Here is a 26,880-nt window from a genome sequence, read left to right as displayed (position 1 = left end):
AGCCCAAGTCTGGCTGACCTCAAAGTTAGAGCACTTGTCCTGATCAAAGCCTAGAACTTCCCCTACCCACCTCCTGCCAAATATGTCCAGTGGCAGAGAAGAGTTTACTCAGACTTTCAGGGGCCTGGTACTCAGACCTGAGGGAGACCAAATATTTTTGCACTTTTGCATTTTCATCTGAAAATTTCATGTTAGTCAATTTGCCTTCTATTTCATAATACTTTGTTCTTATACAAAAAATTCATGTTTTCTTCCCTGTAAAAATCTTTGAGGAAAACAGATGATCCAGGAAGCTGCTCAGTGTTTATGCAGCACTTCAAGCTCTGCCTGGCAGAGCTGGGGGCCCCAGGGACCTGGGCTGGGGAGCCAGCACTTACCCCACACAACCTCCATCATCTGTAAACAAAAGTTCAAGTTTCAAGAAGATTTTACCAACACCTCCAAGGCGAAGGTTGTCTGAGCTTTGCTCTCCAGGGGTCTAGAGAGTTTCCAGGGATCACAGCCCTCAACTTCTCCATTTTTCACGTCCTGGGGGATGGCAGTTTGGGGATTCACTCAGGCTCTGAGATCTGCTGAATCTAACGGAGGCTGTGCTCTTGTGGCATCACCCCAGACCCTCTCTCTCCTGTTGCCCCACATCCAGCCACTGCAGGTCCTGTCCATGTTACCGTCTGCCCCTGGGTACTGTCCACTTCCCCCATCTCTGTGCCCCACCCTAGGCCCTAGCCCTCTCATCTCTGGCCTTCAGGTCTTCTGCTTCCACCCCCACCCTCTCGAAACCCATTCTCCTCATAGCAGCCACAACCATCTCTCAAAAAAGCACATCTGATTGTGTCCACCCTCCCTCCTGCCCCTTCCAAGGCTCCCTATTGCCCTCAAGACAAACCCCTACCTGAGGCCTCAAGGCCTGCATGACCTGGTCCTGACCCCCTCTCCAGGCTGATGTGAACCACTCTCCCCTTCTTGACTGGCACCAGCCTGACGGGCCTCTCCCAGTTCCTTAGAATTCACCAGCTCCTCTCCCTGGATCCTCACCTATGCCATTCCCTCTGTCTCTAGTGCTTTGTCCCTTGGTCTCTGCTTGTGACTACTCATTCATTCAGTTCAGTTTTCTGGAGCACGTACTACGTGCCAGGCACTCTGTCACGTACTTGGTGTGCTGTGGTGACCTGGTCCCCACCCTCCTGGAGCTTCCCCAAGGCAGACACACATTGATGGTGATGAACTGTGATAAATACTAGGACAGGAAATCACAAAGTGCTAAAGAAGAGACTAACAGGCTGGGGACAGGGAAAAGAAGGACAAATGAACCCTCTCCAACTCAGCCTTCAGACCTCAGTCAAAATTCACCTCCTCTGAGAAGACTTCTCTCTCCCCGTGAACAAGGCCAGAGCCCTGGGTTACTGGTCCCACAGCACCCTGTTCTCTTCCTTCCCGGCACTTGCAGAGTTTGCAGTGAGACATCGATTCCTGTGACTAAAGCAGTAGTGCTGTGGAGCATCCAGTGGGGGCTTGAGGAAGTAACCCCAGAGCTGGCTTCACCCACCCCATTACCCAGAGATGTGAGTATCATTAACACCACTTCCTAGAGGAGCAGACTGAGGTTGAGAGCAAGAGAGGCTGTATCAGTCATCTAATGCTGCGTAACAAATCACCCCAAAACTTAGCTTAAAACAATGAACATTAACTACCTCCTTATTCTTGTGGGTCAGGAATCTGGGCATGGCTTAGCTGGGTCCTCTGGCTCAGCATCTCTCCACAAGGCTTCAATCAAGCTGTCAGCCAGGGCTGTGGTTTCATCTGAAGGCTCAACCGGAGGAGAATTGGTTTCCAAGCTCACTTGTGTGGCTGTTGGCAGATGAAGTTCCCATAGCCTGTTGGACTAAGGCCCTCAACTTTTCATTGGCTGAAGGCCTCCCTCAGCTCCTTGTCCTGCGGACCTCCCCATAGGGCAGTTTACAGCATGGCAAGTAAGAGAGAAGAGACAGTGAGCCAGACAGAAGCCACTGTCTTTGGGTAACCTAGTCTCAGAAATGACACTCCATCACTCTTGTACTCTGTTTGTCACAAGCAAGTCATTAGGTCCAGCCCATGCTCCAGGGGAGGGAATTACACGAGGGCATGAACACAGGAGGCAGGGTTGTTGGAGGCCATTAGAGGCTGCCCATCACAGAGGTCATGTACCTGCCCCAGATCTTTTAGCTAGGACATGTTCCAGCCTCCTTCAGGGGCAAGGCTCTCTGTCCCGCCTCAAGGAGGTGAGGATGGGGCGGGGACAGGAGCTTTTGCCAAGCCCAGGACCCCTCAGTGGCCTTGGCTTTCTGTCAACCATACCCAACGCTTTCTCCTCCCATGGAAGCTGGGAGTATTCCCTGCCCAGCCCGGGAGGCTGTGTGGGCTATGAGCATTTGCTACCCAGACTGGAGAAACGTTAGCTTTCAAAACCCAGGCCTGGGAGGAACCCACAAATGGGCAGTTGGCTGGAAAACTGGCCTATCTATTAGCCTCCTAGGGCTGTGGGTTATGTTTAAACTGAAAAGTGAGCTGTGTTGTGGTATAACTGGGCCTTGTAAGGTTATTTCTCTTCCAGATTTTCTTGCCTCATTTGAAAAGCCACAGCAGCCTGGCAGGTACATTCCTTTTGTTTCTACACCCCCCCGCCCCCCACAAATTAACTCTCACTGTGTCTCCTGGTGGAAAATTAAATCTCAGTCACCCAAGGGGCTCCCTCCTGTCCTGCCTGCACCCTATAGGGGTTGTGTGGTCTGGACCACAGATTCAGTGCAGAGAGCCGGAGGTCGCCACCCCAGCAGAACAGGAGCTGAGCGAGGCCAGCGACTTCTGTCAGTTTTGTGCACAGATGTGCACAGTCGGTGCCCAGCACACAGTGGATGTGCAACAAGTCTTTGCTGAAGGTTGAGTGAGGGGTCTTTTGTTCCGTGGCCACAGTCTTTGCCCAAACATACATGCGCCTTGGATGGAGGGACAAAAGGGGTCTTGGCCAGCCAGGCCAGCGTCCAGCGTTCCCCCAGGGAACACAGGCCTTTCCTGTTGTTCTGGGACACCTGCTTCCACCCCTTCCCTAATTCCAGAAAGTTCTCCCTATTCAGTCAGCCCCAACTCCCAATTCCCTAATCCCCCAAGTTCCATTGTTCTTTCCGGAAAGAACTTTTCTTAAAAATAAAAGCCTCTTTCTCAACAATGCCCCTAGGAGTGGGAGCCATGGTAGACCACTGACTCCAGGGCTGGCCCACAGCTCTGCGACCCGGAGTGAGGGGGTGGGAGGGGGAATCTGATTCTATCTCATTCTTCCCAGCAGTGAAACAGCACACACGTTGTATCTCAACAAAGTTTTCAGCTCAAAGGTGCAGGCTCTGATGCGAAGGGTAGGGGCAGGGGGCAGCCAGGAGGACGGCATTGACACCCTGTGAGGAGGTGAACCAACTTACAACCCGGGGGTCCTGCAGAGCACCCCGCCCTGAAGCTCGCAGAGCAGAGAAGGTCAAGTGCGTGAAATAGCACGACGTAAAGAACACTAGAAGGTGGGTCTGCACTAAAACTGCTCCTGCCAACAGGGGTACAGCTGCATGAGATCCTCCCATCATAGTCTCCGGACATAGATTTGGGAGAGGACAGATGACCCTCCTTTCCGGCAAAGACACAAACCTCCTTGGCGCTCCTTCCAGCCACATGCAAATCCCTGCCTATCCTCTTTAGGCTTCGCCACACAAGATGAACAAGACTCTGGCCCCAGTAAGTACCAGGCAAAGCCCACCTGTATTGGGCACTTACTGGATACCAAGTACAGTGTCAGGTGCTTTTCATGATCGTCTCATTGAGTCCTCCCGAATGCCCTTTGAGGTGGGTATGAATACCTTCACTTTACAGATGAGGAAACAGAGGCATGCCTTTCTCAAGGAGCATTGCCATGGCAATCACAACACAAATAAATACCTCATGCCATTGCTCCTACTTGTAATTACCAGGTCCTACTGCCCCCTCCAAATCACAGCTGCAAAGGATCAGCACCACAGAAGGCCGGAGATGATGTAGTGGAAATTCAGAGGAATTCATGACCAGCCTGGCAATCTGGGATGGCTTCATGGAGGAGGAGCCAGAATTTGAAGGATGGGGGACTTTGACAAGTGAAGCCCGTGAAAAGGACATTCCAGGAGGAGCAGAGGCTTAGAGGTGGGAAAAATGGGGAAGGTTCTGGGCCCTTGGAGCCAGCCTCTTATGCTCATGTACTGGGGAAGTGGGGAAGTGAGGGAGAGAGGGGATGAGAAAGGTGGGCACATTGTAGAGAGTAAAATGGGGTCAACCTGCGAGAGCTCTCTGGGTCTGACCAGCCTGAGAAAGGCCAGGCCATGAGTCACAGGGGCCACAGAGCCCAGCCCCAAAGTCTGGGGGTGTCCAGCACCCAGGTGCCCAGGTCCTTTCCTGGAGGACAAGACACCCCTCTCCAAACCTGTGAAGTCATAACAGCCATCCCCCGACCCCCCCCCCAACCCAGACACCTGGAGGCCAGGCAGAGGCGGAGCAGGTAGAGGAGAGCAGATTCATTCCAGAAAGAACACGCTTACACCCAGCCAGGGCGCGGCCCTTACAGAGACTGTTCACATTTGCAGCTCCATCTCAGCTTGAAAACTGGCTGAACTCTTTGGAAGCTTTCTTTCTCTTCTAACCAGACTTTAGGGAGCTCAGGAAGATGTCTGATTAGTTACAGACTAAAGAGATCACATTTTCCCTGCTCATTTGAGCCCCAGTTGAGGAAAGTTTCCATATACTGAGATTCTGGGTAAGATTGTGTTTTTGTTTAAAAGTTTCAATAGTAAAAATATATTTTAACATCTTCTTTTAATGGCCTACATTGTCCAATCTCTTCATTGAGTGAGGAATCAGTGGCCTAGAGAGGGCCTGGATGTCACCTGAGGCCACACAGCAGTGAGCGGCAGAGTCTAGAGCCAGCCTGGGGCTCAGGGTTGCCTGTGAACTCCAGCTCAGCGCTCCTTGCACATGCCAGCGCTGGCTTGGGTTGGAGCTGCTGTGGCCTGGGGAGAGAAGGAGATGGGCCAAAGGCCCGGGGCTTAGTATGGCCCAGCATGAGGGTTCCTAGAAGCCCTCCTTCTGGAAGCCCCAGATGCCTCAGATGTGGGCTTGACCAGGGTTAAGCCTGAGACCAGGCCCCAGGCAACGCCCTCGCAGGCCCTTCCCGGCTCTCCTCAGCAAAGACACCTCGCCCACACCTGCAGGGGCCACACCTGGCTCAGTCATTCCTCCAGCGAGTGAAGCCTACCTAACACAGTCTGGACCAAGCACTGGATGAGGAGTCAGAAGTCTGGGATCCACCCCAGCTGAGCCTCTTCCTAGCTGAGTAGCACTGCGCTGTGCCTGTCACCTCTCTAGCTTCCTTGGCTGTAAAAACACAGAGCAGAAACTCTCCAAGTGCAAAAAGAGGCACTGGGAGTACACAACCCCTGCAAACACGGGCATTGTTCCTCAGCAGAGCAAATTCAAACCCAGCTCTGGAGTCAGGCCGCCTGGGATTGAATCCCACTGTGTGCTGGGTCAATGTGGGCAAGTAGCTTAATTTCCCTGTGTCCCAGTTTCCTTGTCTGTAAAACAAGGATAATAGGACCTACCGCCATAAACTAGTTGCGAGAAAATTAAGATAATATAGTTTGAGAGTTTGTTTTGTTTTTTTTTGGTACGCGGGCCTCTCACTGCTGTGGCCTCTCCCGTTGCGGAGCACAGGCTCCGGACACGCAGGCCCAGCGGCCATGGCTCACGGGCCCAGCCGCTCCGCGGCATGTGGGATCCCCCCCCGGACCGGGGCACGAACCCGTGTCCCCTGCATCGGCAGGCGGACTCTCAACCACTGCGCCACCAGGGAAGCCTAGTTTGAGAGTTTTGGATGATGCTGGATACACAGTAAGTACTCAGTAAAAATTAGCTTTTATTTTTATGGCTCTTTGAGTCTTGATTGACCCCAAACTCCCCAACTAGTAAATGATATGCACTTGAAAGATACAGATGTTTGTCTATTCAAGAGCCTAGCCTGGTGCCTGGGGCAGGGGGGTGAGAGTGTGGTGTGGAATTACTTAATACATGCTCCAGGAAGTACTAATACTTATAAAAGGGCCGCATACAATTCACCCAGAGCACCGTCTTCCAGCGGTCAAGGGCTGGTGAATGAATGAATCTCTGAACGATACATATTCCTCTGTTTGACGTTCAGCAATAATGAGCTCGTATGCAGGGTGAGTCACCAAGCGTGGTTCACGGTCTGTGCCTTGTATATAGCCGTACAATTCCACAGGCACAGAATCAAAGATCCTGGAAATTCATTCATTCCACAAACATTAATTGGGTGCATGGCAACCTACTGATTCAGGAGTTGGAAGGGTGTAAAATATTATTTTGAAGCTACACATGCAGGCAGGTAACTTCATGTTATTGGACACGTGTTCCCTAAGCGCCTGTCCTCTGGTCTTGAGCAAACTATACTTATATGACCTGGTTTATGAATTAATGAGGGCCAGCTAATCTTTCAGAATTCAATTTGCGGTTTTGGTCAAAAGCCCTTCAGCCTTTACAACCTGTCTTCCTGGGTTGGGCTAACTCCTTTGCCAGTTAAAAGGTTTCTGTGTCTTTAAAAGGAGGCGGTACCCTGTCAAGTGTGCCCCAAAGGATAGGCTGGAGGCTCGTGAAGTTCCACCCGCTTTCTGTGACGTCCTGTGACCTGGCTTCTGATTGTCCGCCTCAGACGTCAATCGAGGGGCGTGTGTCTTGCTGGGACACAGTGGTGGTCTAACCTCTGGTTTGCGGAGCGGTCGGGTGTATTCTCCGCTCGCCCCCACGCCTTCGAGGACCCCGCCGCCCGACCCAACGGCGGAGCCCGCCAGTGGTTCCCTGGGCGCCCTCCCCCACCGATCCCTCCTCTCTGGGGCGGGACCTGGCCCGACGGCTCCGGTCACTATGGTCAGTGGTCGTAACGGGGAAGCGGGGAAGGAGGAGTGGGAAGGGGGGCTCGGTAGGCGGGGTCGCCGCCTGGGCGCATGTGCACTCGCGGGACTGGGGGTCGGGCGCGAGGCTCGGCCGCCGCCGTCAGACCTGACGCGTTCGGACACCCCGGGAATACGGGGGGCCCAGTCCTTCCTTGGAAGGCCCCCATGGACGGCCAGCGACGGAGACCCAGCCCGGCTCCCAGGCCTCCCGCCCCGGCGCGTTCGTCCCGGCTGTCCCCGAGTGCCGCTCGACGGTGGGCACCCGGAGGCTCCAGGGCTAAGGGTCGCTTCCCTTTTGTTAAGTAGACCTCCAGTCGGCAGCTCACGGCCCCAGCCGTCCGAGGGCTCAGCCATGAGAGACCTCCCACTCCCAAGCCCCAAGAGTGGACCTGGGGAGTGCAAGGGTGTCCGGACATCCTCTCCGACCTGCACGTCAACAGAAGGTCTTTGGAGTTAGGACCCACGTGGAGAGGCTGTCTCAGGTTGTGAGACACGTGAATTAGGGGTCCCGGCAAAGCAAAGACTAGAGGAACCCCTGATTCAGAAGACAGAAAGGGCCCTAGAGACCCTCTGAGCCAGGCCAACCGGGTGTTGGTCAGCTGGGGCCACTGAGGCCCAGACAGGGAGGGGGCCGGGATTGATCGTGGTAGACTTGGACCTGAACCCAAGCCTCTGGACTCCCAGTCCAGTGCTCTTTGTATTACTACATCAGTCCATCTTGGGGGCAAGGGGAGGCGGGGGACAGGCACTCTGCAGAGGACTGGGTGTGATGAGTGCCTAAAACTCTTCAACTCTGAGCCCCCCTGCTCCAGGGAGCTTGTAGAGTATAAGGACTGGTGGCCTGGCTTGTGGTCACACAGCCCTGAGTTCAAATCTCACCTCCATCCCTTGGAAGGCCGAGAGGCTTTGGTTGGTCGCTTCCCATCCCCGGCACTATTTTTCACGTCTGTATACTTGGCTGCTGTGAGCACCACGTGAGGTGATGCGAGTGGATCAGTTGGCTCAGATAACTGGGCACGGCTTTCCCTGTGAAAACAGGGTCCTGCAAATGCGCGTGCACGGGTGCCTGGTTTTTCGTGCTCGGCCTCCTCCCTCCCATGTCTGGGCAGAGGAATGGGTCACCACTGCAGGCTGCCGCTGGCTTGGGGCACAGGTCAGAAACTGTTCACGGTCTGACACATTCTGACTGTGGTGTGGGCAGCCAGGTCATCTGCGCTGGCCTGTCCTAGACAAACCAGCCTGCTGCTGGGTGTGGCTGAGGGCTTCTGGGGCATCTGGAAGCACCAGCTTCCTGCTTCTACCCAGTACCTAAGGGTTTACCTGGCTCTGCTGCTCCTGCAAGAGGACTCAGGTGTTTCTGCATCGCCCGCTAGGGAGTGGCCAGAGCTGAGGTAATAATGGGTTTAGCCACCCTGGAGCTGAGGCTGGCGGGGCTTCCAGCCACCACTGGGTAGCTGAGAGCATGGCAGGGGTGGTGAGGGCTGGGACCTGAACTTCTGGCCTTCGTGCTGCACAGGCCTCTGACTCCATCCTCACGTCTGCCCTGGACTCACAAGACCGGAAGTCAGAGGGCAGATGGAGTCAGAGCATCAGCCGTCAGCCTGTGAGGGGTGGCGTGGCTGCCTTGGAGAGGGATGAAGTTGTTAACTCACAAAATAGGACGTCTGCCGGGGAATCCTGGGAGGGTGGGGGCGGCAGAGGCAGTGCACGGTGTGTTCTCTTCTGTTCACCCAGCACTTATTGAGCACCTACTGTTTGGCAGGTACCGTGCTGGGCCCTTTGGTGGTTTTCTGAGTCTGTGTGGTGTAGATGGAGGTGAGTGTGTGTGTGGTGGGCAGAGGAGAATGTCTTTGGAGAATACGGTGTTTTCTTTCTGTGTTCGTTTCAAAGTCACGGGGCTAAGCTTGATGAAGGGTCCCAGGTAGAAGACACAGAACCCCTTGGGAATGCAGGGGCCAGGGTGAGGACAAAGCCTGGGGCTGCCACTGGCAGAGGTTGTAGGTAGTGAGGGGTCTCATGCTCACTCAAAGGGCATTTAACATTCAGTGAAGAATGAGGGTCGGATGTGAATAGCAAAACCACAGGGCCCTTCTGTGCTTTGTTCTTTGGTTTGTCAAACAAGCCCCAGTAGGTACCCTAGTCCAGCCCCATGCTGGGCACTGATGAGAAAGACAAGGGGCTTGCCCACTCTTAGGAGCTTACTGCCTGTTGGACAAGGCAGAGCTGGACACAAGCAATTCTTGAGCTACTGGTCATGACCTAAGACACCTGACCGTGGGCTTGGGGAGCACAGCAGGGAGCCATGCACTCTGAGGGAGTGGGGAGTGTTGAGGAAGGCTTCACAAAGGAGTCTTTTGAATGGGGTATTGAAGGATGTATAGGAGTTTTCAGGAAGGATTTGGGGAAGAGTGTATTCCGGTCAGGGTGGGACAGTGTGCTTACAGGCCTGTAAACATGGTTAAGAGTGGGATATGCTGGGAAAGGTGAGCGGTCTGTATGGATGCAGGGAGCTTGGGGGAAGGAGGAGAGATGAGTTTAGAAAAGCAGGTGGGGTCAGAATGTGCCATGAAGGGCTTCGCACGCTGCACCGTGGGCTTTGGACTTCATTCTGCAGGTATGGCTGGGGAGGGGCGAGGACCATAACATATTTTTGACAAATAAGAGATGGTTGCTTTGGATGCCGTCTGGCAATGGAATGGACAGAGGGTTGGAAGTGGCCAGGCTGGAGTCGGAGACCAGCGCATACATCTGTTCACTCATCTGCTCGTTATCCATTTTGGGGGCATTATTGTGTGGCAGGCACTGGGGAATCTAGTCATGACAGGCAGGCAGAGTCCCTGCCCTCATGGAGTTGACATTCTCGTGGAGGGTGACAGACAGCGTGCAAGTAAATGAGTGAACCTACATGTCAGAGAGCTCTACAGACATAAAACAAGTCAAGGCAGTAGGGGTGGGGAAGGGGCAACCTTCACAGGGTGGTCAGGGAAGGAGGTTGTGTCATCTGAGTCATGTAAAGAGGCGAGAGTCATTCCATGCAGAGGCACAGCATGTGCAAAGGCCCTGAGGTGTCTTGGGGGAACACAAGGAGGGTCACTGTGACTGGAGCTCACGAGAGTGAGGGGAGCAAGGCCGGATGGGGTAGGACCTGGGTGGTTGTCATCCAGAGGTTGAGTCTTCTCCCATGTGAAGGAAGCCACTGGAGGGAGCTGGGAAAGGGCATGTCCTCATCTGCTTCACATGGTAGGAGCCTGTGCTGGCTGCTGTGGAGGATGGTGGGGCTGGGGGCTGGGAGTGGGAGCCAGGAGGTCAGTTGGGCAGACACGTGGTGCAGCCTCCCTGAGGGCAGATGGTGGCAGCTCTGGACGGACACAGGAGCTGAGCTGACGGAAGAAGGGGGAGGAGTAGAAGAGGCCTCCCCGGTCTTTGGCATGAGCTCTGTCTGGATGGAGGAGCTTTTGAGGATCTGGTGACACCTGGAGGGGATGCAGGGGTGGAGAGAGAAAGCAGTTAGGGGCACAGTAATTCTGGGATCTTGGTCAGACATCCTGGCGGCTGGTGGTGTTTGAGGCCGGAGCTCTAGGGAGAAGTCAGGGCGGGAGATCTGAGGGTCCGTTAGGAGGATGTATGAGTCCAGGGTCAAATGAGAGAGGGCCAGCATCTGACTTCGGGGTCTCTGCAAGGCCAGCCAATAACTGTGACCCAAGGCAGGTAGGGGTCCAGATGCAGAGTCTTCTCTGTTTCCTGAACTGAACTGCAGAGATGGGGGAATGTGGGTGGTAGGCTGAGTAACAGTGCCCCGAAGACACCCACATCCTAATCCCCAGAACCTGTGACTAGGGTACCTCACGTGGCAACAGGGGCTTTGCAGCTGTGATGAATTAAGGGTCCTGAAATGGGCAGAATACCCTGGGGTACCCAGGTGGGCCCAATGACGTAACCACAAGGGTCCTTATAAGGAAGAGGCAGGAGGCTGGGAGTGAGGAGACGTGACAGTGGGAGGGAGGAATCATGAAGAAATGCAGGCAGCTTCTAGAAACCGAAAAAGGTAAGGGAGTGGCTTCTCCCCGTGAAATGTAAGATAATAAACCTTGTTTTAAATCACTGAGTTTGTACTAGTTGCTGTTTGTACAGCAGCAATAGGAAGCAATTCAGGACACTAGGTCTCCCCTGAATCTTGGGCCTCCAAATGTTTTTGATCACTCATCAATAAAAATGTTTGATTATCCCGTATGTCGGTATATTATACATCATACCCTGAAGGAGACATTTAAAAAGCCATTTCCTTCCAGCCCCTGCAAACAGCCCCCTGTGGAGACCCCAGCCCCAAGCAGGCAAGGCCAGGTTTGGAGCCACGGGGCGCCTCTAGAAGTGGCAGGGACCTTCTGAGGGGAGGTGGTTGGCTGCGTTCTAGGCCCTGGCCCTCTGGTGGTGAGGCTGCAGGCTCTGGCCTCTGCCGTGGAGCAGTTGGTAGCTTGAGGTCAGGCCACGCGGTGCGTTGTGGCTTCTCGGGGCTGGGCCTGGTTCACGAGGCTGACTCATGGCCCGGGGTCAGCAGAGCGGCCTCAGAGGGAGGTCCAGCAGGCTAACGGCTGGCCTTGCCCGCCGGGGCCCAGGGTGGGCCCAGGAGAGGCCCACCAGCACCTCAGAGCCTTGGTTGGGGGTGCACACAGAGGCACCCAAGGGTACGTCATGGGGGGTTTGTAGGCAGACGCATGAGCCCAAGGCCGGGCTGCTGAGGAGCCATCAGGAAGTGATGATAGGGCCCACGAGGGCCAGGTGGGTTCTCTTTGTGGAGAGTTGGGGCAGAAAGGCACCCAGGTCTGTTGAATACCTTTGATGTGCTGGGTGACCAGCATCGAAGTTTCTCCCTGGGTTGCCTCACTGTGTGACCTCGGGCAAAGAGCTTGACCTTTCTGGGCTTCAGTTTCCATTTGTAAAACAGAGCTACTGCGAGGCCTAAGTGAGATCATCCCCAGCGCCTGGCATATGGTGACCTCCCGGCAAAGGTAACTTAAGTCATTCAACAAGTGGTTACTTAGTGCCTTCCGGGGCACTTAGTGCCTTCCGGGGCCCGCTGCTGTTCCAGGCACTTGGAGTACTGTGATAAAAGTGACAAAGGACCCTGTCCTTGTGGTACTTCATTCTCCTGTTGTTTTGCCTCTCGAGAAAGCTCAGAGAAGCTGGATTCAAACTCTGAAGTGAACTGTATCTGTTCCAACAGGGGCCCACGGAGAACTCACAGGAGGGGCAGGGGTTTGGTTTGGGTCACAGGTCATGTCATGGGTCAGACCTTTACGGCTTGCAGGACTAAGCTGCCAGGGCCCAGTCCTTGCAGTGTGGCCCTCCCCACCCTGCAGCTCCCTGCCACCCCACCGTCTGCTGGGGGCCCCTGGAGATGCTCGCACAGTGCTGTGCACGTGGGGTTCCCGTGGGCAGGGTGCGCAGCAGCTTGTGGGATGGGAGCTCCTGCATCGCCCTGGCAATGGGACCTCACTCTGGCTCTGCTTGGTCACTTCCTTACCGGAAGCTTTCAGGGCTTCAGATGCCACACCAGTGGGGCAGGATCCATGGATTGGGGTATATGGATGGAGGGGGCGGGGTATATGGATGAGAGATGGGGATCGAGTGCGGGGTCAGCAGCACTATTGTAGGTGGTTCCGTGCTGGCTCTGATGATCGGAGAAACATTCTTCTCTCACTTTGAAATATCTTCCTCGACTCAATAGCTCAAAGCTGTTTCCAAGCAGAGGTGCTCTCTGCCTGGCTTAGTTAATTAGCATCTATTTGCAAACCAGCAGTTTAAGGCTAAAATCCTTTAGGATTAGGTAACCTGATTAGGTCTGACAGGACGTTGTCAGGCGAGGCCTGTCCTTTTTCCATAACATCCTGGAAATTTGGGGCCATGATTTAAAAAAACAAACCACCACTTAGAGTCAGCCAAGGTCAAACCCAGAGTATTGTACCTGCTTTATGGGCCCGTATACTGAGGCTGTTCTTCCGGGGGTGTGGCCAGGGTCGTGCCGATGGGGAGGGGGCCGGGGACCACCCGGGCTGACTTGGGTCACTCTGGTCTGCCAGGCAGGGACTTAAAGGCGCCAAAGCAGAAACCCACTCCACTCACCCCTCCCAGTGGCGCCAGTAAACACACCTGGGACCACGAGGGGGCGCTGGAGCTAACTTACAGCTCCATCACAGGGCAGGGCAACCAACCTGGGAGCCATTTGTCAGGAGGGGTGGATCTTAAATAGTATTGAGTGAAGGAAAAAAAAGCCACGATATCTATAGAATAATTTGTATGCATATTTAAAACACGTGCATACATAAAACAACTCTGTATTTTAAAAAAGACATACATTCCACTTACATGAGGTCCCTAGGATAGGCACATTCATGGAGACGGAAAGCAGAGTGGTGGTTGCCAGGGGCCGGGCCGTGTGGAGTTGAGGGGTAGGGAATGGGGAGTTAGGGTTTCATGGGTAGAGTTTCAGCTGGGGATGATGAAAAAGTTCTGGAAAGGACGGTAGTGGCTGCACAACGATGTGAATGTACTTAATGCCACGGAACTGCACGCTTCAAAATGGTTGCGATGGTGTATTTTGTGCTATGTATGTTTTAGCACAATTTTAAAAAGGCAGATACGTACTGAAAGACGTGCCATAGGGAATACCTATAGAGGGTGGGGGGATGGCGGGATGGGAACAGCCATCAGGGATGAAGGGGGAAAAGGTGACAGAATGCCTTGCAGAGGCCGGTGCTCACAGTGGGTCTCTTGAACCCTGCGTGTGATGAGCTTGACTCTCAGCGACCCAGAGCCCCCCACCCCCCGCCCCCAAACTGCTGTTTAATATTTTTCTTTTAAGTTGACTTTTAAATAGCCTAAGATATGACTATGGCAAGGGGAAAAGCTAGGGAGGCTTCCCTGAGTGAGGCCCATTTCCCCTTCCTGACCCACCTTTAACATTCTCATTTTGACTGGTGATGGCGGGCTTTCTAACATCTTAAATACTTATCTCTACATATGTAAGATTAATTCCTTATACTCCTTTCCACTCTCCCAGCGATACCTTCTCAGAAACTGCCCATCAAATAGAACTGATTTTATGCATCCTCCCACACCATTTGCCGTCTTTTTTGGGGGGCACTCCAAGCGCGAGCAGCGTTCAATACAGCTGCGCTGCTTTTTAATCACCCATTGTTTAAAAAGACCCAAACCATAATTTTAAGTCTGCTGTGGGTAAAAACAAGACTTTTTGTTGGTGAGATAGGTAAATAATGGGACTTTGGAATGAAAGGAGACGGCGGGTGGGTGAGTGCGTGAGATGGGCATTGTCGAGTGGGGACACGTGCTGTTTCTGAATAGTACCTGTTTGTCATCCCGCCTTACCCTCGGGTCAGCAGAGGTGGATTTGTAAATTCTGAAACTCATGGGATCCCGTGGCTATTCGCTTTATGAGCACACCGTGTGAGTGCAAAATTAACTGTACACCAGCCATTGGTATTTATTATGCCAATAATGTAAGTCTTCCATGACTTAGAATAGGTCCAAACATGTTCACTTTTTATAACTATGCCAATGAAGTTAGTAAGTTAATAAGTTTTGGACTTCCCTGGCGGTGCAGTGGTTAAGACTCTGCTTCCTACTGCAGGGGGCGCAGGTTCGATCCCTGGTCGGGGAAGATCCTGCATGCTGCGAGGCATGGCCAAAAAGTTTTTAAAAAGTTAACAAGTTTTGTTTTAAGTTAAAAAAATTGCAAATGAAAATGGAAGATTTTATGCTCCAAGTCAGAGGCCTTCTCACCCTTCAAAAGAGGCTAGCACAGTGGAAAGGAGTTAGAGGTACACTGGAAGCCTGCTTTCTCCTTGGTACAATTAGAAGGTTTGAAGAAAGTTGAAAAGAGATTAAGTTTTGCTCCCAATGTCGCCAATGTCTTCTAACCCCCATGTCCAGACATCACCTATAAATGATCTCTCACTCCACCTGTGATGAGCAGCCCTCAGACTGGGGGATCCTGCTGTAGGCACCGAGGTCCGGGGCTGAGCACTCTGCCTGTAATGGATGGAGGGGGAACTGCAGGGGCCCAGCCTGAAGGTGAGAAGGCCCCAGGCTGCCCTGCACACAGTGTTCCTTTGAGGCCTAGCAGCCTTGGTCCCTCTAGAGCTCCTGGACTCTGAGCTCTGTCTGCTCAGCAGTTTGGCTTGGTAGAATTTCCATGGGCTTCAGAGTCAGGCAGATCTGCAGCACACCTCTTCCTGGCACAAGGGACCCAACCTTGTCAGTAGAGTGGGTTTAGTAATTGTCAGTCGGGATTAAATGAAATAGCGGGAATATGTAAGCCTCAGTCCCAGAGCTTGGCCACACAGCTGGTGTACAGTAATGGCATCCATTATTATTTCATACATCTTGGGCTTAGGGTAGCAGCAGATCATCAAACCATCCTCCACGCGTTGGCTTTCAACCTCATGGTCACAGGATGGCTGCTGGAATGCAGACGTTGCATCAGTATTAAGTCAGGAAGAAGGAGGAGGCGGACGCGCTGCCTCTGTTCTTTACATCCCAAACCAAAAGCCTTCCCCAAAGCCCCCAGCAGATTTTTTGTGAGTCCAGTTGGCCAGCCCCGGTCACTTGGCTGCCCACAGCTGCAAGGGAGGCTAGGGAAATCAGTAAGGAGGAGGTTAGGGTTGTCATGACTTAGCCCAGGCATTTTCCATCACCTTGCCCAGAGTAAAACAGGAATCCTGTCTGTAGGGAAGAAATGGGTAATGGCTGATGGGAAAGCAGCCCGTAGCATCTGCCCCAGGATGGTTATTTGATTCCTCCTGATGGCTCTCCCCTGCTCTGCCAGCCTGCCGCTGTGGTGTCAGAGCAGAAGTGAGGAAGGAGCCTGAGACTGACTTAATTTTGCAACAAAGATTGGGTACAGAATAGAAGCTTCCGGAAACAACACCTAGAATCCCTTCGCCCACCCACAAGCATTTGCACGCTCTCTTCCTTCTTTTAGAAATACTTTTCCTGCTGTTTTTAGGGACAACATTCATCTTCTCACTGTTTGGCTTTCGTCTGGGAAGATGCCCGGGCGTCCCACATCTCGGGAGGGCATGTTTGGGGCCACCAGAAAGGGAGAAAAAGGAACAAAGCATGAGTTCAAGGGAGGGCCCAAGCCTGATTCAGATGGGGTGGGGCAACCAGGGAGGCTTCACCGGGGAGATGGCTTTTATTCATTCATTTAACAAACATCTCATCCCCTGCTCTGCTTCAGGCCCTGTGAGGGGCCCTGGGGAATCAAGTGAATGGAAGGTCTCAGATGGTTTGACAGCTGCCCGCTGGCAAGGGAGGCCCGCGTGACTTTGGAGCCTTTGAGGGCTGAGAGCTTCCAGGCCCCCCAGAAATGCCGCTTCCCAGTCACAGAGCCTGGATGCCGAGTACAGGAATCAGAGCCAAAGAAGCTCATTGTCAGACAGAAGTTTAGAGTCTGTCCAGGCTGGAGACCAGGTAAGCCTAGAAGTCCCTTACGCCTCATTGTACGATTCTGGGGGCCAGCTCTCTGCTTCCGGTGGTGAGCTCTGGAGAATCTCATCATCAAAATCCAACCCATTTCTCCAGATGGGAAGGGGTTTGTAACACCGAAGGCTCCTTTTCAAGCACTGCGGTATTAGGTGGAGGCCACTGTCTAGTCAGTGAGGAGGCTGAGAGGCCGCCCGGTGACAGCTGTCAAAAGTGATGGCCGGAGACTTTTCCTCTATGGGTTCCCGGCCGTTGGTTTGCTAAGTGCAGCTGGGCCCGGCAGGTGCTGAAGGGTCGGGGTCGTGGACCCCCGCCAGGTCTCAGCAGCGCGGAGGTGCAGGCTGTCGCCGAGGGCCGCGCTCCGCCTCGGGGCCCCCGCCCCTGCCCCCGGCCCGGCCGCGGCCTCGCAGTTCACCCTGTTGGTGACGCGCCCCCGTGGAGGGCAGGACGAGGCTGTGGCCGAGGGCGCCCTGCGGCAGGCTCCGGCCCTGGGGGGCAGCGCCCGGGCTGCCCGATCGGTACCTGTGCCAAGTGGCGGGGGGGATGGCGAGGGGGAGGCGGGAGAAGATGAGGCAGACCTGCTGGACACTTCGGACCCCCCCGGGGGGAGGCGAGAGCACGGCTAGTCTGGAGGATCTGGAGGACGAGGGGACCCACTCTGGGGGAGAGGGCGGCAGCGGTGGAGCCCGGAGACGGGGCAGCGTGAGCAAGACCTGCACCTATGAGGGCTGCAGCCAGACGCCGAGCCAGGTGGCCAAGCAGCACAAGCCGTGGATGTGCAAGAAGCACCGCAACCAGATGGACGAGGATAAGTACAAGAAGCAGAAAAGCCACCAGGCCCCGAACTGCGGTGGGGCCGCCCAGCCTGGTGGCGCAGGAAACGTCAAACTCGAGGAAAGTACAGGTAATACACTCTCCACTGTTAAACAGAGAACAGGATCTTTGGGGGATCGACCTGCAAGACCTACTCTTTTAGAACAAGTGTTAAATCAGAAAAGACGGTCATTACTAAGAAGTCCAGAAGTGGTGCAGTTTTCACAGAAACGGCAGCAACTCCTAATTCAGCAAGTTTTGGAGCAAAGACAACAGCGGTTTCCAGGAACATCAGTGTGAGGGAATTTATCAAGAAGTCCTACACGTTTTTTATCTTATTGTAGTGGATGGACATATTTTTATACTAAAGATAAATGGGGTAAGATTTGCCGGTAGAAGGTAAACAGTCATTTTCCTATGAATGTGTGTGCGTTTGGGGACAAATACGTATTGCACATTGTGCATCTATGACCCTGTTTCTGTTCTGCTATATTTGTTCATTTGTTTTTTTAGATTCCACACATAAGTGATATCATGTAATATTTGTCTTTCTCTGTTTTCACTTCACTTAGTATGATAATCTCTAGGTCCATCCATGTTGCTGCAAACGGCAGTATTTCATTCTTTTTCTATGGCCGAATAATTTTCCACTGCATATATATACCACATCTTCTGTTGCATATATATACCACATCTTCTTTATCCATTGATCTGTTGATGGGCACTTGGGTTGCTTCCATATCTTGGTTATTGTAAATAATGCTGCAGGGAACATAGGGGTGCATATATCTTTTCTAATTAGTGCTTTTGTTTTCTTTGGATAAATACCCAGAAGTGGAATTGCTGGGTCATATGGTAGTTCTATTTTTAGTTTTTCTGAGGAATCTCCATACTGTTTTCCATAATGGCTACACCAATTTACATTCCCACCAATGGTGCACAAGTGTTCACTTTCCCTCACCGATACTTGTTATTTGTTGTCTTTTTGATAATAGCCTTTCTGACAGATGTGAGGTCATACCTCACTGTGGTTTTTTTGTTTTGTTTTTTGCGGTACACGGGCCTCTCACTGTTGTGGCCTCTCCCATGGCGGAGCACAGGCTCCGGACGCACAGGCTCAGCGGCCATGGCTCACGGGCCCAGCCACTCCGTGGCATGTAGGATCTTTCCCGGACCGGGGCACGAACCCGTGTCCCCTGCATCGGCAGGCGGACTCTCAACCACTGCGCCACCAGGGAAGCCCCTCACTGTGGTTTTGATTAGCACTTCCCTGATGATTAGTGATGCTGAAAATCTTTTCATGGGCCTGTTGGTCATCTGTATGTCTTCTTTGGAAAAATGTCTATTCAGATCCTCTGCCCGTTTTTTAATTGGGTTGTTTGTGTTTTTGATGTTGAGTTGTATATCTTCTTTATATATTTTGGATATTAACCCCTTGTTCAGATATATTATTTGCAAATATCTTCTCCCATTCAGTAGATGGCCTTTTCCTTTTGTTGAAAGTTTCCCTTGCTGTGCAAAAGCTTTTTAGTTTGATGTAGTCTCATTTGTTTGTTTCTGCTTTTGTTTTCCTTGACTGAGGAGACATATCCAAAAAATGTTACTAAGACCAATGTCAAACAGCCTACTGCCTATGTTTTCTTCTAGCAAAGTTTAATGGTTTCAGGCCTTACATTTAAATCTTTAAACCATTTTGAATTTATTTTTGTGAACTGAGGTATTATGTTCTATAAAACAAATCAGTTTGGAAGTTACAAGTTGATACCCCTGTATGGTGGGCCTGACCCTGGCTCCCTGCCCGCCGGGGACCATGGCGTCTGGGATACTAGTCACACACCCGGAGGTGCTTCTGTCGGGGGGAGGTAACATTCACTGTGTCCTACAGCCAGCAGTTCAGAGGCTTTCTGTTGGTGAAAGCCCAACAGCTGCTTTTGAAAATTGTTACAGCTTCACTCCTTTTTCTGTCTTTCAGAGTGAAGCATCTTTCAACCTAATATCAGAAAAATGTGACACTCTGTCAATTCTTCGGGATCATCCTGAAAACAGGATTTACCAGAGGAAAATCCAGGTAAGGCAGAGGGTCAGAAGAAGGGGAGCCTAGATGAAATGGGCTGGAGTTGGGAGCAGAGAAAGAGGTGACACTTTGAAGGTAAAAAAGGCTTCGCATGTGGACCAGGTTCCTGGGCAAATTAAAGGGCTCCCAGAATATTGTGATGTTGGGCATTTGCCTTAATGAGAAATCCTTTCGCTGCAAAGAGAAAAAAAAATAGCACTTTTGTTCTTAAAAAGCTAGGCACTCTCCTAAGTGTTTCCTTTCTCCCTGAGACCTCAGTACAACATTGCAAGGTCGGAACTTCTATTACCCACGTTTTACAGCTGAGGGAAACGAGGCACAGAAGTTAAATGGCAAGCACACGGCCCTACTGCTAGTGCGTGGAGGAGCTGGCATTTAGACCAGCAGGCCGACCTCATAAAAGTCGTCTTTGTAACTGCCCTGCAAGGGCATCTCTCAGGAGGGAAAGCCCACTCCAGCCGGGCTATGAAAAAGTGGGGGTAGGATTGCTGGAAGGATGCACGGACAGTCACAGAACAAGAAGGAGCCTGGGCGCTCCCCTGGTGCCCCCTCTCCACCTCTCGGCTTCCCGCCAGGGCAGGAGCAAAGGCTGGGCAGCACACTGACTCTCGTGTCCCCTGGAACCCCCTCGGGAGCTGAGATGGAGTTTTCAAGGAGCGCATCCTTCCCTACGGCCTGCCTCTGGTGGGCCCTGTCAGCTCCACTCTGGTGGGACCCCTTGAAAACCAGCTCTGCTGTCAGAACCCTGATGGTAGGCAGGCCCGGGAGGCAGCTATGGGGACTCCGGGCCGTTTCAGAGGGAAGCTGACAGCCAGGAGCAGAGCCGGAGCGGGTGGCATGGGGAGGCCACACCTCCCAAGAAACCCTTTGAAGGACTGGTCAGACTGCTTGGAGAAGGCTGGGGAGGCCCTTCCTACTGACTCTGCAGCCTCCTGGCCCACCTCACAGGCATGCCCACCCTCACTGCCCCACCATGCACGCCGCTGCACCTCCTCTCAGTGCCATTCCTGGACTGCTGAAGTCTGATGTAGATGCCACTGCTCCGTGGCACCCCAGTGCTTCCCCTGTCCTCCTGTCACGATCATCTGACTGTCCATCTCACCTCAGACTGTAGGCTCCTGAGGGCAGGGCCGTGGGACCCCCCCCCCCACCCCGTTCGTGCTCAGTGTCTGACACAGGACACACTCTGAGTAGTTTTATTTTTGTGGGATGAGAGTTGGGACACCGTGAAGGGCAGCCAGTCTGAGAGGAGGGAGCAGGTGTTACGTGGGGGAGGCAGGGGCCCCGGCCCTGACGGGACACGACGGGGGTGCTGTTGGTGCAGACACCCACATTTCCTCTGCCCCCTGCAGGAACTCAGCAAAAGGTTCACTGCGATCCGCAAGACCAAGGGGGATGGGAACTGCTTCTACAGGGCCTTGGGCTACTCCTACCTGGAATCTCTGCTGGGGAAGAGCAGGGAGATACTCAAGTGAGTGGGGCACAGGGGATGCTGGGTGGGCTGCCAAGGGGCCCGCTGGGGAGGGACAGTGACCTAGCGGGCACTCTCAGCCCTCCGGTCTCAGTGCGCTTAGGCAAGTTGCGTTGGGTGCGTTCTCGAAGACTCACTGCAAGGAGAACACAAAGAAGCGTTGCCCCGTTGTTCTGGATGATCTCGCTGACCTTGAGTAACCCAGGGGTCCACCTGGTCAGCCTGGATCCAGAGTTGATGCTGTCCAAGGTCCCTCTGTCCCGCAGCTGCTGCCCGTAGCGATCCTCCCTTAGACCCTCGGGTTTTGGCTTAGCTCGAGGCTTCTCATACTTCATCATTTGTGCAAACCCCCTGGGATCTTCTTCAGATGCAGATTCCAGTTCAGTAGGTCTAGGGCGGGGGATTCCGCATTTCTCACAAGCTCCCGGAGAAGCCGCCCCTGCCGCTGGGCCTCAGACCATGCTGGGGAGCAAGGAGCTGAGAGCTGCTTCTTGCCCTTGGAGGTCTCACAGCCCTTACAGGATTGGATGAAGACCCCGGGCTTCCGTGTCAGACACCCTTCCCCACATACCCTGGGAAAGAGTGCAGAGTGGCCACAGGTCACAGAGCCCTTGTGGTTGAACCGTGGACTCCGGCACCAGAACTCCTTCGCCGAGGCAGGTTTCTACCCTGCCTTCCGTCCGGGGCCCCCTTGCTCCTGCAGCCATCGCCCAACTGGGTGCCACACGCAGACTGTGTTGTGGGCCCTGGGGATGCAGCAGCCAACGAGAGAGACAAAACACCCTGCCTGTGGAGCTGGCATCCTGACCGGAAAAGAGGGACAGTGGATACGAAGCGTACTTGATGTGTCAGACGGTGATAAGCGTTGTGGGAAGAAAAATCAGGCAGGAAAGGAGGCCAGGTTGTCCAGGGGTAGAGGCTGCAGTTTTAAGTAGGGGTTGGAGAGGTAGCGGGGGCAGGTGGGGTAGGGCCTCACGGGCCTTTTTAAGGACCTTGAATGTCGGCCTGAATGAGATGGAGCCACAGAGGGTTCAAGAGAGCAAGGGGCCTGATGTGCGGCCTGCTGCGTGCAGGATAAGTGCAGCGGCGCGCAGCCAGGGAGCAGCAGGGGACGTGCTCCAGGAGAGCCCAGAGGAGGGGTGGTGACGGTGGCCTGAGCAGGTGGAGGTCGATCGCAGAGCCCTGCAGAGGGGCGCCAACAGGATTCACTCGTGGCTGGAGTGGGGTGTGTGAGCAGAGAGAGGAGTCGAGGATGGGTGCCTGGGGTTTGGCCTGAGAGTTAAAAAAGCAGGAGGTCCATGTTGCTAAGTCTGAAATCCCCATGAGCCATCCAAGTGGGGTCCAGTGGGAAGTACCAGGAGGGTGTTACCCCATTTTACAGATGAGTAAACCGAGCTTCGGAAAGGTTAAGTGACTTGCCCAAGGTCCCACTAAAGCTGGTGTGTTTCTGAGAGGGCCTGTGCTCCAAGTCCTGACTCCGTCCTTCTCCTCCCTCACCTCATCGGGGCGGGAGTCCTGCCCTGGGTGTTCGTCCCTCGCTTGACTGGGTCTGTGTGTCGCCGTCTCTGTGTCCCCAGGGCTGGCACGGCGGGGCCAGCAGTCGTTGGTGAGGAATGAGTGGGGGGATGCGGCGGGGGCTCAGGAGTGTGTGGCCAGGGAGGGGAAGGGTGTGAAGGTAGGAAAGCTGGGAACAGAGCTGTGCACATTCACAGCCTCACAGAACAGTGGCCAGAGGGGCCCTCCCAGCACCCCTCGTGGAGGCCTGTTACCGTCACCCCTGCCATGCGAAAGGGGAGCCTATGGCCCAAAGCCGGAGAGCGACTTAGCAGCAGGGCTGCGGCTCCCAGCACAGCACTCCTTCCTACACCTGCCCTGGCCAAACTGGGCTCAGATACGCCGGCCGGCCCAGCCTTTGGTGGTTTGCCTTTCAGCAGAAGCACCTCACCTTCCAGGTAGATGGTTCCACTTCACACACACCACCCTCCCCTCACCTCCCCTGTCCCACAAGTCACCTAAGCCTCCCAGGCCTTTCTCATTGTGCCTTTAGTCCCTCGTGAAAACCCTAGAGTCTGGTCTCCCCTCCCAGGGGACAGGCTGCGGTTACGCCCGTGCCAGCTGGTCCCCCAGAGCCTCTCCACTTGGTCCTTCTTGCCGGGGATGCACCCCCTTCTGTGGACCAATCACTTGGACTGTATCTCATCTCTGCTGCTGAACTCTGTGTCCTGGGGCAGCTCCTCGCCATCCCCAAGGGGACCAGGACAGGTCCCAGATGGGGCCGTGCCAGTGGGGGGCCTGCAGTGGGAGCACTAACAAAGCAGGGGTCCCTGGACCAGGTCTCGAGGGATGGTCAGTGCTGGCAGAAGTTTAGTGGCTGTTTGGCCGGGAGGCCTGATTTGTGGTGCGAGTTGATTTCTGTAGTATAAATACTCTTGTCATGATTTTTTTTTTCCAAGCTACCATCATGGGGTCACTGAACAGGGAGTTGGGAAGAGATACGTAACACATGCTATAGTCCAAATCATATTGCCACCATCCACGCCCAATAGACAAAGATTACCTCAAGAGCATAGATTATAATTTGTGTTTTAAAGTTATTTAAGTTTACATAACTTGATTCTTAAATAATGGCTGTTTAACACCTGGATGGCAAAATGCGTAAATTTAACAACTAGCTCTTGTGAGCAGGTACAAACCAGCGCTAGCACACCTCTGAGAAGAGCATCCCTGGCTAAGGGGACAGTGGAGGCTAAGGGGTGAAAACGCAAGTGGGTAGTGACTGTGGGGTGTGAGGGAAGCTGTGAGACTTGACTAGAGATGAGGCTGCTGAGCTCGGCAGGGGCCCTTCCAGGACGCCTGTGCTGAGGAGCTGCGTCCTGAGGGAGAAGGCTGTGGCAGGTCACTCTAAGGTCCCTGTGGAGAGGGGACCAGGAGTGAGGGAAGGCTGGGTGTGGCCCAGGCCAGAGATGGTGTTGACACACCAGGAACCATGGGGACAGGAAGGAGGGACAGAGTCAACAGACCTTCGAAAGGTAGAATCAATGTATCTGGGAGTGGGTGGTGATTACCTCAATTTCCTCTTCTGTGAAATGGGTATACTACCCACCTCCCATGACCGTACAGGGGAGGACGGAACAAATCAGTGTGTGGTCCACGTGGAAGTGCTTTGAAAAGTAGAAAAGTCCTACTAGAAAAAAAGTCCTAGTAGAAAAATGACACGTACCCTCTCAGGTGTGTATGGGGTTGGTGGGTGAGTGGGATGACAGCTGATGTCACAGCAGCGCCCCCTGCAGTTCCTTGTAAGTACCAGTCTTTCCCCTCCAGGTTCAAAGAGCGTGTACTGCAGACCCCAAACGACCTTCTGGCTGCTGGCTTCGAGGAGCACAAGTTCCAAAACTTCTTTAATGCTGTGAGTTAACCTGGGCACGACAGCTGAGGGGCCAGGTCCTCCCTCGCTGGCAGAGCAGACAGGAGCGGGCACTGGCCGGAGTCCCCTCACCGCCCAGGGCTCTGTGGTTGCGCCCCTCTGGCTCCTCCCAGCTGGGGAAGGGCTGAGGGTTGCTTCCTGCTTGTGGGGACATCGAGGGAACAGGGAGCCCAGGGCCCTGCCGTCTCTCTGGGAGGAGGTACCTCCTTTGGGGCACTAGCTCTCAGGCTGGAAACTTCCCCCAGCCTCCTTCAGCCCCTCCCCTCTCCACCCCATTCCCCGGACCCCACTAGTGAAGGCGGTGGGGTTGGAAGACTGTCAGTTCTGAATCTGTAAATAAGAACTGGAACCACGGCAATGAGGAGGGAGACTAACCGCTGCTCCTTAGACGTGACTCCGGGCTGAGGGACTCGCTACAGAATCTCTCTAACCCTGTTACCGAGCTTTGGCGGGATCTGATTGATTGATTTTGGCGCCTCAACTTGAGGATTTGAAGATGGAAATGCCCGTGGAGGGAGGGGCGGGGCTTGCCCGTCCCCTGGCTGAGGGCCCAAGGGCTGCAGTTTTACAGTGTGGTAGAGCTCGTGGAGAAGGACAGCTCCGTGTCCAGCCTGCTGAAGGTGTTCAACGACCAGAGCTCCTCGGACCGCATCGTGCAGTTCCTGCGCCTGCTCACGTCAGCCTTCATCAGGAACCGCGGAGACTTCTTCCGACATTTCATCGATGAGGAGATGGACATCAAAGACTTCTGCACTCATGTAGGTCCTCGGGGCCCAGGCTTTGGGGACTCGGCCTCTGGCCCTGGGCTCCGCTCTCATCCCTCTCTCCTTAGGAGACTTTAGCACCAGCATTCCCTAACCAGGGGACCTGGATGTCATGTCTACATTGCAATTCAAAGAGCACTAGGTTAGCAAGCCGGAACACATCCTCCTTCTGCCCAAACTGTGTGGCTTTGGGCAAGTCACTTTCCCTCTCTGGGCCTCAGATTTCTCATCTGAGGAATAAGGGCTTTGGACTAGACTGTTCACAAAATTACAGAGTAGCAACCCCAGAGCTTAAGCACTGCGCCACCAGGGGAGTCCTTCCCAGGCCTTCTTCTTGCCCGGCAGTAATCAGCAGGAGCTAAGTGGCAGCTGCACTGGTTATTGGGACTCAGTAGGCAGCTTGTGTCTCCATTGACTCACCCACTCGCTCACCCAGCCCTCTGTAAGCACGTAAGCTTGAACTCCCTTTATGATAAAGTCCCTTTCTGCTGAGATTGACTTTGTGCATTAGGAAGCCCAAGCTGAAAAACTCCTGCCCCCCTTTCCAGATTCTTCAAAGTAGTGTCCTCTTCTCACAACTAGGGGGTCCAGAATCAAAAAGATCTAGATTCAAGCCTTGCAACTGTGGCAATGTCTATCTGTCACCTCCTCAGCGAGCCTGCGTTTCCTCCTCTGGAAAATGCAGATGGCAACATCTGCCTCACAGGTTGTTGTGGAGATTATTTCCCAGCGCAGAGGTTTTGACCTAGGACCACGAAAGCCAGGGTTGGACCTCTCACTTGTCCTCTGCCAGGCCTCCATCCTCAACTGGGTTGTTTTTTCATTGTGACCTTTGCAGGAAGTAGAGCCCATGGCCACGGAGTGTGACCACATCCAGATCACGGCCCTGTCCCAGGCACTGAACATTGCCCTGCAGGTGGAGTATGTGGACGAAATGGACACGGCCCTGAACCACCACGTGTTCCCCGAGTGTGCCGTCCCTTCCGTTTACCTGCTCTATAAAACGTCCCACTACAACATCCTTTATACAGCCGATAAACGTTGATTAATTTTAGACCATGCAGTGGAGCCTGTCACCTAATGGGACTGCGTTTTTTCTTTTTTTTTTTTTTGCGGTACGCGGGCCTCTCACTGCTGTGGCCTCTCCTGCTGCGGAGTACAGGCTCCGCACGCGCAGGCTCAGCGGCCATGGCTCACGGGCCCAGCCGCTCCGCGGCATGTGGGATCTTCCCGGACCGGGGCACGAACCCACGTCCCCTGCATCGGCAGGCGGACTCTCAACCACTGCGCCACCAGGGAAGCCCTACGGGACTGCATTCTGAATGGAACATTGCAGCTTTTCAGTTTTTCTAAGCGATTTATAGTTAGAAAATGTGCAGCCTTTTGGGCAAAGTCACTGGGAATAAGGTCTACTCACTATGGACTGGTGGTAACTTGGCGATATTTTTAATATTTATCTTCATGGAGGATCAAATGTTTTCTAACTCTGGGCTAGGAAGCCATATGCCCTGGCTCTACCCCAGTTCTGAGACCTTGCATAGGACACCTCCTCTCTCTGGGCCCAATTCTTCATCTGGAGGAGGTTCCTGCCAGTGTTGACATTCCATTGTGGTATAAAAATGGGGTCCTCTGGTTTATTTTCACCAGGGGCAGTGCCTCTCTGTAGGAGAAGAAAAGCCCAAGATCCGCTGTCTTGAGTGACTTACCAGTTCTATAAAAAATCAAGTCCAGTCAGCTGTTGGACCGGACCTGGGCCCACGGCGAATTGAGGCCAATTTGAATGCGAGGGCTTCAGTGTACTTCCAAGCATTCATGACTGTTTTCTT

At 53.7% G+C, this 26,880-nt stretch overlaps 1 protein-coding gene and 1 pseudogene across 2 annotated transcripts; both read left to right on the top strand.

Moving 5' to 3' along the window:
• Positions 1-6,803: 6,803 nt before the first annotated feature.
• On the top strand, positions 6,804-26,309 carry OTUB2 (OTU deubiquitinase, ubiquitin aldehyde binding 2). The gene is made up of 6 exons (XM_082647716.1): positions 6,804-6,981; positions 19,294-19,389; positions 20,748-20,866; positions 24,188-24,272; positions 24,854-25,048; positions 25,893-26,309. The coding sequence occupies exons 1-6, from the start codon at positions 6,979-6,981 to the stop codon at positions 26,097-26,099; spliced, it is 705 nt and encodes a 234-aa protein (XP_082503842.1). The 5' UTR covers positions 6,804-6,978; the 3' UTR covers positions 26,100-26,309.
• LOC309818473 (regulatory factor X-associated protein-like) lies at positions 8,817-17,621 on the top strand (annotated as a pseudogene). Its single transcript has 2 exons — positions 8,817-8,822; positions 16,826-17,621. The product of its transcript is annotated as a regulatory factor X-associated protein-like (transcript).
• Positions 26,310-26,880: the final 571 nt, after the last annotated feature.

The sequence above is a fragment of the Grampus griseus genome (genome assembly GCF_964374135.1).
Source record: "Grampus griseus genome assembly, chromosome: 2".
Classification (NCBI taxonomy): Eukaryota; Metazoa; Chordata; class Mammalia; order Artiodactyla; family Delphinidae; genus Grampus; species Grampus griseus.
The sequence above is the reverse complement of the archived record's forward strand: the minus strand, read 5'-3'. Positions and strand labels throughout refer to the sequence as shown.